General features: G+C 28.1%; 1 protein-coding gene across 1 annotated transcript; it reads right to left on the bottom strand.

Annotated features, from left to right (window-relative positions):
- Positions 1-6,293: 6,293 nt before the first annotated feature.
- On the bottom strand, positions 6,294-12,110 carry LOC112680302 (26S proteasome non-ATPase regulatory subunit 2). The gene is made up of 16 exons (XM_025550357.1): positions 11,930-12,110; positions 11,726-11,782; positions 11,195-11,487; positions 10,893-11,093; positions 10,371-10,529; positions 9,683-9,827; positions 9,386-9,605; positions 9,201-9,307; positions 9,014-9,140; positions 8,689-8,943; positions 8,340-8,509; positions 8,042-8,263; positions 7,799-7,983; positions 6,841-7,046; positions 6,631-6,749; positions 6,294-6,535 (listed from the first exon to the last, which is right to left on the bottom strand). The coding sequence occupies exons 1-16, from the start codon at positions 11,960-11,962 to the stop codon at positions 6,356-6,358; spliced, it is 2,679 nt and encodes an 892-aa protein (XP_025406142.1). The 5' UTR covers positions 11,963-12,110; the 3' UTR covers positions 6,294-6,355.
- Between the last annotated feature and the right edge of the window lie 472 nt (positions 12,111-12,582).

Raw genomic sequence — 12,582 nt, 5'->3', positions numbered from 1 at the left:
GAGAAAATTAAACAAGCCAATTTTTTTACCATACAAATTGATACCCCACAGGATATCAATGTAGTCAACCAGTGTTCCGTTGTAGTTAGATACGTAAATAACCAAGTTAATGAATGAGTTATAAGCATTGTTAATTGCAGTGCCTGAATTGATAAAATTAAAGAAGGGGGACTCTATTTGCTATAAGAAAAAGAGCGTCCCCAAAATTTGTTAAGCGTTATAATTATTACGTAATATTACGTTAAAATTTCTGAAAATTAGTTGGGGTACTCCGTCCCCTTGCGCCCCTCCTCTCAAGTCGAACACTAGTTAATTGTAAATTGGGTAAAGGTAAAGATATGCACGAACTTGTTTCAAACGAGTAAAAAAAATTAAATTTAGATATTACAAAATGTATTGGGAACTCAACTGATGGTGCAGCTAACATGCAAGGCCAATATAAAGGATTCACTAAGTGGTTAACTGATGATTCACCCAAATAACTTCATGTATGGTGCTATGCACACGTACTAAATTTGGTTATATCGGATGTAACTCAGAAAACTAATGAATCTATTTCACTTTTTAGTCTTTTGAACAAAGTTGCAGTATTCGTTCGTGAATCATATATACGAATGCATTTTTGGAAAAATACGACAGAAGGTAAAAATATTAGTTTCATAAGTACGTTAGATGAGACAAGATGGTTATCGAAAGAAAAATTGCTAAGAAAAATTTTTGGATCTTTAAATGACTCTCAAAATTCAATCTTTGTTCAAATATGTCAACCGTTGTTTAATATTTCGACATCAGAAAGTATGAACTCTGATACACAGTTTAATGCTAACGTGTACTTAAAAATGTTAATAAAATTTGACACAATTATAACGACACAATCATTTCTTCTTATTTTTAAAAGTACCACTCTATTATCAAACTATTTACAAACATCAGGAATGGATTTGCTACAATCATACAAAATGGTAGAAAACACAATAAAAACGTTAAAAGATGCAAGTAGAAAATGTATTGATGTGTTCGAAAAAGTTAAATATTTTTCGTCTGCTATGAACGTGATTTTTGAAAATGAAGATACAAAATTCAGAGTTGAAGAAGATTTTAAAAAAATTAGAATTAAAAGAAAACTAAAGTTTCACGACAAAATCATCCTTACGGTTGTTCTGGAAAAAAAATATGAAATTTATGTTTATAATATAACCTTGGATACTGTTATTGAGAGTTTAGAAAATAGATTTGCAAAGCATAAAGAAATACGTACATTTGTACGTAGACTTTGAATGGCTACATCCTATTAACTTTAAATTAATAAAAAATTTACCTGAAATGCGATGAATAAATTAGCTTAGCTTTTGACAGACTTTTCACCAAATATTGATAAAAAAATATTACAAGAACAATTAATAGATTTTGCCGGAAAATGGGATTCACTTTCAAAAACATTACTTGAAAAATATTACTTTATGACATTAGATCTAGAAAAGAACGATGAAGAAGAGGAATTTGAGTTAGCCATAGAACATCTTGTACATAAAAAGACATGTAAAAATTATATATTTTGCCGTTATCAAATTTTATGGAAGTATAATTTGTATGCTACAGCATATATAGAACTGTTTTTAGCATACAAGTTTTTGTTAACATTATATATAACTCAAGTTCAGTACGAAAGAACATTTTCGAAATTAAAGTATATTTTGAACAAATTAATAAGTAATTTAAGTCAAGAACGTGTGGAAGAATTTATTATAATGTCGTGTGTGAAAGATATACTATATTCTTTACAAAATGTAGGTATAATTGAATATGTTGTGCAAAGCAGTAACTTAATGAAAAAATTACTAATTGGATAGATAAATAATTGATTAATATATTTTATTACATAATTATATAACAATAATAATAATAATACATAATTAATATAGCCTATAGAGGTACTACGTAGGTAACTATGTTTTTTCTTTTATTTACAATTAGTAATTAGTAAGTACCTACAATAAATATTGCCATTATTATTATTATATTTAAAAATATTTTTTTAATCTAAAAATTGTATTTAAAAAAAAAAAAAAATAACTTAAAATAAGTACTATTATAATAATATATGATTTTTATTTAATAATTATTATAGAATTATATGTCTATATCTATGTATAATAATTAGTCGACATTTAATATTTTATTTTAAATAAAGGATTATTAATTTTTTATCGTTTAACTAAACTTTTAATTTTTAATTAATGTAATAAGTTCAATTTAGAAATAAAAATGGAGATTTGGTGTCTTCCAGACCATTTTCTCTATTGTAATACGAATATAAAATAATTTCACTTTGGTAGGGCTGGTAAAATTTTTTAGCCTGGGTCGGTTTAAAGACCCAATCCAATCCTGTTTGTACGTGATATAAATCTCTATAATTTTAATTACATAATTTTTACAATAAGTTCAATAGATAATAGATTATAATCAAAAAACGACACCAACATTATTTTGCAATTTTACAACCTTCTTGGGGCATGTGAAGAGAGTAAACATAACCAAATTTAACTCAAATTACTTTCTTATAATAATTTATCCCAACAAAAACACTTCGTCGAACTCCGTGTAAAAAATTGCTAAGAAAAAAAAACTAGTCATCTATAAGACTTCAGCATTATAAAGATGTGATATCATTCATAAATGCTAAGTTAACTTAAATTTAAAAAAACTAGTAATTTATATGACTTAAACATTATAAAGATGTGATATGAATAAATGCAAAGTAAATTAAATATACAAATAAATTTATTCTATCTCAATCATTTATTTACTTTACGAGAATTTATTTTCTTTATAAATTAATAGTTAAGACTTTTTTATAAAACAAATTTAGTAACATTTGTCATGGAAATTTGTTAAATAGTCCAGTCATAAACAGACATGTTTATTTGTCGAAATAAATAAATTCTCTCAAAGTAAATAAATGATTGAGAGCGGATATACACGTCTACAATAAACGTCGCTAGAAACATGAATGTTGATAACAGAAATGACGAATACGATAAGCGAAGAAAGAGATAACGGCGGGAACCGCAAATCGCAACCGCTGCCCAGTAACGAGCGCTTCCCCGCAGTAAGGCATTTGACTGGCTTATCATAGTTTTATAAATTTTTTACATTTGATGAATATAAATTATACTATCTCCTAATGTATATGGTAGGTTGGCAGTAGAGCAAATGAATAGTTGTAATGGAGACTGGAGTTATTAAATATAATTACTTTATTACATATTAATTACTAGAAAAATGTAGTTATTTTTTTACAAGAATGGAATTAAAGGTTTTAACTCTTAATATAGTATATAACATAATATAATTTATATTCATCAAATGTAAAGAATTTATAAAACTTTACATTATAATATACCTAATAGTATATTAATATATACCTTTTAAATTAAAAGAGATCTTCTAGCTCCTACATTTTACATTTTACATTTACATTTACATTTACATATACATTTACATTTTACAATTTGAAGTTATGATAACGTTCTTTTATGATAAACCAGCCAAATGCCTTACTGCGGGGAAGCGCTCGTACCCAGTAAACCACCGCAACGTAAACGTATACGGAATAAAGGGGATAATATGGTCTCGTGCACTGCTTGCGTGAAACGTTATAACTAAAAACGGTCGAGCACAATATCTTTTTGCTTCAAAAATACTTGACTTTTTTTGCTAATATATTCGGCATTATTCAACCAATTTTTTCAAAAATGACAAAGGTATAATCTACAAATCATGCCCGATCTATTGATACTACATACAGACCAATCCGTTTATTAATTAGGTCTGTAGCCCTGGCTAAAGAAAACGGGCAAATTTACACACATTCAATGGGCTCTTTGACACTTTTCACACATTCAACTCTGGCTCGTGTAATGTAATACGGTAGTAACCGCTTCGCTTTTTTTTTTTTTTTTACTCAGCTTTACGTCACTACCGTCGCGCTGAATTTATTTTACATTTAAATGTAAAATACGTAAAATACGCCTATTGACGAGACATTGCGAAGGCAGGTTAGTTTATAGAACACATCGCGTTGGGTGAAGTTACAGTTATTCGGTAGATCGAAACATGGTATGTCTAAATTACAGGAGTCATCAAAAATTGAGGATTTAGAGTATACTGAACTGAAATTGGTAGCAAATAAGTTGACAGACTTGCTCTGAGGAGCTGAGCACACCATTCAAGGATAGAGATTTGGGGACAGTATTATCTGAGCGATTTTTACGAATAAAATCACAAAATTTGTTCAGATCTTTAATTAGAAAGTTTTCTGTTCACTTTACAAAAGATCTATGACATTGTCTAGACAAATATTTACATTCAGCACGAATAAAAGAGAAAGCTTTGTAGTCAATAGGATCAAATGAAGATTTAAATATGATATGAAGTTTATTCTTATAGCGAATTAGATTAATTAATTATTTAGAGACCCAAAAAGGAAAATTAGATTTCCTGTAGTTAACTTTAGGAACAAATCTCAATATTGATGTATGCAGGGCATCTATAAATAAGTTAACTGATAAATTAAAATTACAAGGAAGAAAGATATCAGTGGGTAGTTAGCTTTATGGAAGTTGTGGTAAAATGGCTTCTATTGAACTGATTTGAGCATGAAATATTGCCAAAAGATAAACGCAGAGGAGGTATATTATATGGATCAGGAGTGACAAATGGGTCAGGTGAACAACTAATGCTAAGTTTATCAGTGTAGCTGAAAACAAGGTCCAATAATGAGTTGAACCTATGATAAAGTTTTTTTGGTAAAATCCATAATATGCGAACGTTTCAGGAACACATAGGACATGGATAGAGGAACGTGAGGAATAATGTAAGCCGTGTGCATCGTTAGCCCAGTTAATATCAGGCAAATTAAAGTCAACAAGAAAAATATAAGTGTGGTTAGAAAACTGGAGGATATTGATCTCAACTGAAGATATGTATTGCTCATATGTTAGAAGAGTGGAATTGGGATGAATATACACACTCCCAATTAAAATATTTAGAGAACTAATAGTGGCTTGTGCACCAACATGTTCGACATTAGAAATAGGTACACTTATTAACTTAGATGAGAAATCTTTTCTTATACCTATGAGGACACCACCACCCCTTAAACAATTACTAGTAATATTATTCCTATCATATCTATAAATATTATAATTAGGTAGACCCAGCTCAGAATCAGAGATTGAATCAATTAACCAGGTTTCTGTTAATATAATAAAAACATAGTTTACACTAGCAACATTACAATTAAAATTAAATAGTTTGGTCCGAAGACCATGGCAGTTTTGATAGAAACCTGATATTTCTTCAGCTTTGAGCACAGAGTTTAGGACTGGATATCTCGACGGCGATGCAAAAACATTCCGTTTTTTGACTTGACCACTTTAGGCAGACTATTTAAATATTTGATGGATAGATTATTTTCACCATCTTTATATCTCTGATCAAGTTCAAGGTGACATGACTTGAGCAGTGTACAGAGGGTTTCTGACAATTCGGAGGTCAGAAGAAAAAACCTTACTATCAGTTTTGGCATAGTAAAAATCCCGTAGCAATTTAGTTGCAGCTTCTTTAGTTTGAAATATTATTTTCAGTGGACGAGTATTGTTTGAGCTCTACCAAGACAAAATAATTTTAAATTAGAGAAGATTGTCCGTCCAAGAGGCTCAATAAGACTGGAAAAGGAGACTTTATCATCGGATATACATAGTTGTATAGTATATATAGTTGGGTAGAGGATGGAGACGACTCAGGTATGTTATAGGCAGGAAGATTGTAAGAACATCTCTCGCGTTCAAAAAGCTCTTGCATGACTTGGGTAACGATAGCCGAGGGCTGAGTATTCAACAACAAGGCTTCAAGGGTTGTTACTTTAGTGTTAAGTTGATCAACATTAAGAAGTAATTTAGCGTTTTCAGTTTTGAGACTGATTACGAATTCAGATAATTATATGTAGTCATTTATCAGTTTGTTAAGCTTAGAAGTTAAGGTGTTCGAGAGCGTACTGGTAGTAGATAAGGATTCATCATGAAAGTTATTAAGAGCTGCCATAAGATCACTGTTTGATGGTGTTACCACTGGATGAGTTTCCGGTGAAGTAATCTTGGTGTTAGCTCTATATAATAATGAAAAATATGAGACGGTGAGAAATCAAGTTAGTAAGTTAAAAAAAAGGGCCATCCTAATAAATATTAATATATTTTTATTTAATATTTACAAATAGTTTTAAGTTTTATTGACACACATATACTAAATTTTTGTAAAAAAAGAAAGAAATACATATAAATAATGTAAAAAAAAATTATTCATTTTCTTGCTTTTTACGCAATATAACAAATCCTTCCATAACTGGTGTAAGACATTTGTATTCATCCGTAGCGAGTTCTGCTCTTTCACCTACTGCTAAGAGAACAGGAGTCGTGTGTGTGTGTACTCCAGCTATAGTTTTTGGTGTACCAGCTTTTCCAATGACATCAACAGCCTAAAATACACAAAATTGTTTGTTATTTAATAGTTAGTCCAATAGTTATTATTACACCTTAAAAATAAATCAGATAAATAAAAATAAAAGCTTACTTGTCCAACTCGAACTGACACAGGGAGAGGCTCAAGGTCTTCATCCAAAGTCACCAGCCATCTAGGGTACATGGCAACCACCAATGTATAGAGTAAATAATGAGACTTTCCCAGGATAACTACAAAAAATTTATTTCATTTTTTACTGCACATTAAAGCATTAAGACATGAAAAGTCTTAAAAGATATAAAACTGAAAACATATACTTACTGTTACGAGTATCTAAGAAACTGAATAGAGTGATAAGAAGACCAGATACAGCCACAGGATTCATAACCTGTCGATCAGTATGGAAAGGTGACAGAGACAAAGTGCCTTTACCCATGTGTGTCAAACCTTGTGCAATGCGTACCATAAACAAATGACCAGTGTTTTTAGCATGATATTGAGCTAATTGACGTAACATGGTAGCTAACCTAAAAATAACAACTGGTTATTAATTATTATTATTTAAATTGGATAGAAATATAGAAATATAGATTTTTTTATGATATAAAATGAATAATGCCAAAAACTGAGTATCAGTAAATTTATTCACAAAAATCATAATACAACAAAGGATGATATATGAACTTCAATTAATATTTTTAAAAAAAAACTGTAGGCCCATGATTTTGAATATTCTTATATTTAAAATCTCTTAAGTAATTAACAAACACACTGTAAAAAGCATAATATTGAACTTATAAGGAATAAAATCATAACATAAAAATGTTCAACTAGTGTGAATATATTTTTATAGATTAGTCTAGATTAATGCAAGTATAAAATATAATTGACTACACCTCAGTATTAAATGTTAATATTTAAGAAAAAAACTAATAATAACATTAAACTAAAATCTAATTAAAAATTCAAATTTAAATAATTTGATTTATTATTATTTATCATAACAATTAATAATGAGTATAATACTGTGTTGCACTAACATAAAATGTATAAAAAAAGATCAAAAAACTTGATAATTTTTATAATTTCAAGTACCATAAATGATGAAAATATTAAATGTATCAAATTAATGATTTGTATTCATATATTAATATGCAATATTCAATAACACTCAATAAAAAACATTAAATCCATAAAACTTAACCAATTCAATACTTAATTTCTACATTATTTTATTCTTAAAATATAAAAATCATAATTTCTTTTTTTTAAAAATTACCTTGCATTATTAGTTCCAGCTCCAACTAAACCTAATGAAAATATAGCATTATGTGCTACTTCTTCATCTAAATCATGAGAATACTTATTTAGAACATCAATAATATTCATTTGAGGGTTTGATATAGATAACAATGCTATAGCTAATGGAACTGCTCTCCTGACAGGTGGTTCACCGTACCTTCCCTGAAAATAATAAATTAATTTTAAATATGAGTAATACATTTCAAGTTTTAAATCTTACTAATTGTCCAAAAATACGAGTACACATTTCAGAACCAGTATCTTCCCCCATAGCTACAACTGCTACAGCTAAAGCTGCAACAGCTTGCATTGATGAAAGATCTTTAGTGGCTGTTTCTTTATTTTTTTCCTTTTCTTTTTCTTTTTCAGCTGAATTAGTCGTTTCTTTCTTTTCACCATCTTTATCTTTTTTGTCACTTTGTTTCTTAGAAGTTTCTTCTTTCTACAAAATAATTACAGGTCAAACATTTTAATTTTAAAATCTTATTAATAAAAATAAAAGGAATAATATTAATTACAGGGGCTGGAGTATAATGTTCACTGCAAATATGTAATAACTTTTGAATAGTCATTACATCACCAGATCCAGCGCAAGCACACATTTTGACAGTCATTTTTGCCATGGATTTAAAAGGATCACCCAAAACATTTAAGTCAGCATCAAGTGCATCTGCTTTGTCCTTAAGACCTAAATATTACACTTATAGTTATTACACTATTACAGCAAAATTATTAAAATTAATAATCAAGAGAAAAAGGTGCCAATTAGTTCATAAGATATTTTTCTAGAAACAAAAGATCATTGTAAACTTTAAACTTATGCAGTATGATAAATAATTTAAATCAATATGATCAAATAAAAAATACCTAGATAACATAATCCTAAAGCAAGAGGTAAAAATCTTGAATAATGACCATCTTGTAGTTCTGAGATTGGTAAATCTATCAAAGTTTGAAGAATCGTAGATATAACTTCTTGATTTGCAGCTCCTACACTAATCATTCCACAAGAAAGAGCAGCCAAAGCAACAACTTCAGATGTAGATTTAATATTAGACATAACTGGCAACAGTAGTGTAATAACATCTTGTCGTCTAGTACCAGCATAGGCAAGTCCCAAACCTAATAAATATACATTACATATTTAAAATATTTTATGATTAATTTCATTTATATTTCAAAAATATGTTACCTAGAACAGCTCCAATTCGAAGTAAAACACTTTCATGTAAAACATAATCTGATAAAAGTGAATAAGCTGGATCACATTCATTACGGACTCCAACATTTACTATTCCCAAAGCAAGAAGAGCACCAGCCTAATTATATTAAAATTATTAATACGATTATTCAACAAAAAACAAAAATTCAATATTTACTTTAATATATTCTTCAGATGTATACAGATACTTGTCAATTGGAGTCAATCCTCCATGGACATCCCACAAATGAATAAGCCCAAGAGATGCGGCAGCACTTAACATGCCTATCATATACATTTGTTTTAATTAATATTATTATTTAATTTTTTTAATTATTTATTTAACTAGACAAAACTATCTACCATGCTGTTTATTTTTGTACATCCATTTATTTCCTTCTTCAACAGACACCAATTTGTCTCGTGAAAATCCGGCATTGACAAAAGCGTTAACAAAAGTTGATGCAAGATTGTGACGAGCTGAATCTACAGGTACATCTAAATTGTATGATGGACGTAATACTAGACCTTCCAACCAAGTTTTATAAACATCATCTGGTGTTTTGGGTTCCAATATATCCAACTTAAAAATTCATAAATATAATGAATAAACCCAAATCAAAATATAACTTATAGACATTTTTTTATAGTAAAACTTACTTCTCTTGCCAGGCTATTAAAATGTTCATTAATATGAGAATTGGACATAATATTTGTAAGATCTGCTTTATCTTTTGGTTCATCATTTAATTCCAAACCAACATATTGGCGTCCTAACATATATGCCAATTGTTTTCTGACAACTCTGTTAATAATTGAAATTTTTAAATTAATTAAAATAATTTTCTTTGTAAGTATAATTATTATTATTTATAGGAATTATGAATATTATGAAGTATGATTAATGTAAATATACAAATATAATATATTATTTTTATTACCAAAACCATATTAAGATATAATAATTAAATATACTTAGTCTTCATAAAACTGAAAACCTGAGTGAGTCATGCAGTTTTAAAGAAAATAGAATACTATGGTCTTCTATAAGACAACATAAAAATATTATATCTGAACAGATTTAGGGCTGCTTATTCCACACCATTCCTCTAAGCAAGCTCACCTCCAACTATAGACCTTTTAATCTATGAAACTATGAATCTTATTCAAAAACTATTCAAGTAATTCATAAGAGATCATAAATCAGCAAAGCCAAAACATTAGCTGGTCTATGAATTGTTAGAGGACTACCAACACCAAAACCTCATTCACTCAGAAATCCTAAGCAAACTCTTAAATATCAAATAATCTAAAGTTACAAATATTTATTATTGTTTAAAAAACTTACGGATCTTGACAGGCAACAAATATTTTTGACATTATATCAGTATCATTAACAGACATAGCCAAACACAATGCTCTTGGGTATTCTTCAAAATTCATATAATGTTTCATTACTTCATTATAGATATTAGTTCTCTCTGGTTCAACAGCATAAATGGAACAACTAAAAAATAAATGTTTATCACTGTTAACTTATTTGATATTTAATAAAAAATGTAATTAATATACATTAATAATTATACAAAGAAAAATAAGTAAATGATGATATAAAAAGATATTTCTAACACATTTTTATAAGTATTAATATGTATATAAATTATTTAAAATAAAAATTAGATGAAACTGATAAAAATAATGAGTATAAATGCTTAATTTTTGTCAAATATGGTAAAATATCTAAGAATATAACTACACATAAGAATTTAATTGACAACAGCTACTGAATATTTCGATAAAATTAACTTAAGACGGCTTGAAACAAACTTATTAGGGTTTTAAATAGTTATTATGATTTTAATATACTTACTTTATTAAATAAAGACACACTTTTAGATAGTTAGATTTATCTACTTGCAAAAGATCCAGTCTATTAATCTCCATCAATAAATCACAAGCTTGTATTTCAGCATTGTGCTTCATATCAAAAGCTACTATACTTTTAATCAATGAAAGTAATTTGTTGCCTTGATCATTAGTCCATTCTTCAGCTATCTCAGCTTCTAATTGTCTAATTTATAAGAAAAAAAAATTATAGTTAAAACATCATGTCAAAAAATTCAGAATTAATATAATAATATTTTTTAATATTGATAAAGTATTATTTATTACCTAACATATTCATGTCCCCAGTCTCCAACATCTACTTCTCCAGCTCTTAAGCAAAAACGTAGTGTATCTCTTAATTTCCTATCTTGCCCCATGGCTAATATAGATACAACTGAACAAAGTAAGGCTTTTGTTTTTTCATCAGTTTCAATGGTATCACATCTTTCTTTTAAACTTGAATAATAGGTGCGTAAAAACTTTAATGGTAATGGTACACTAGTCATAGATGTTGTTGATGTGCGAATTAATTTACGTAAAGTTTCTAATGCAGGACCATAAAGAGAAACATTTTTATCCTGAAATATTTAAAGTAACAATTGAAACACTTAGAATAATTGGTAAGATAATTGAAAATTATAAATTAAAAATCAAACAAAATCATTAAAAATTTCAAATAACAATAAAATAAATTTACAACCATAATTAAAAAAAGATTTTTTTATAAAATATTAATTTAACTACTACATTGAAGAATAAAACAAGAACACTTGTGAATAATAAATGTAAATAACAAAAAAAAAAAAAATAACTCACTAATATTCTTTCCACCAACATATGCAGTTCTTCTTCTAGTTTCTTGTCCTCCTCGGACTAAAATAAATGTAATAAAATATATTATTTTTTATCGTTTAAAAAAAAAACATAACTGCACGTATAATTTTGAATGTTTGAATACAAAACACATATTAGTACTTTTAACGAAACAAAACTCGTATTAATATAAAAGATAATTCTCACCATCTCCTCGGTCTTCTTCTCGGCCTTCTTCATTATTTTATGATTATTAAATCCAAATAAAATAAAAGTTAAACAGAAATGTAGTTACTAACACGAACTAAGATGACAAACAGTATTGTATTGATATTGTTAAAAAAACACCTATACAGTCAACGCAAAGAACGGATGACAAGCAAAATAACATTTAAGCAGGTATCTATCATCCCCACTATGGATGGTTTGACTAAAAAATGTTAGGTTATTCAATACCACGGTATTTAAACAGTAACATTTGATATTGGTTAAAATATAACCATCTAGAGAGCAGCACTACATTTAAAATTACATGTTAATTCTTCCTATTATTTATTTTTACTTTATTTATATTTACTTCTTTTGATTAATATTATTCTGGTTTTTCATTAAGTACTATAAAGTAATTTAGTTATGATATTTGCGCTATTACCGTAGATAAAATTATCCAATTACAAAATGGGTACAAGTTTAATACTAAACCTTAAGCCTTACGTTACACCTGTATATCAAAATATTGGTTTTCTAAATGAAACACGTAACAAACGATAAAAATAACACGAAACAATAGTTCTGAAGGTAAATCCTGCCACAGGACTCCTGCTTCATTGTGTTTTGACTTTTGGAGTTAATCGTATTTA

The sequence above is a fragment of the Sipha flava genome, unplaced genomic scaffold, assembly GCF_003268045.1.
Source record: "Sipha flava isolate LNK unplaced genomic scaffold, YSA_version1 176_pilon_pilon, whole genome shotgun sequence".
In the NCBI taxonomy this organism is placed as follows: Eukaryota; Metazoa; Arthropoda; class Insecta; order Hemiptera; family Aphididae; genus Sipha; species Sipha flava.
The sequence above is the reverse complement of the archived record's forward strand: the minus strand, read 5'-3'. Positions and strand labels throughout refer to the sequence as shown.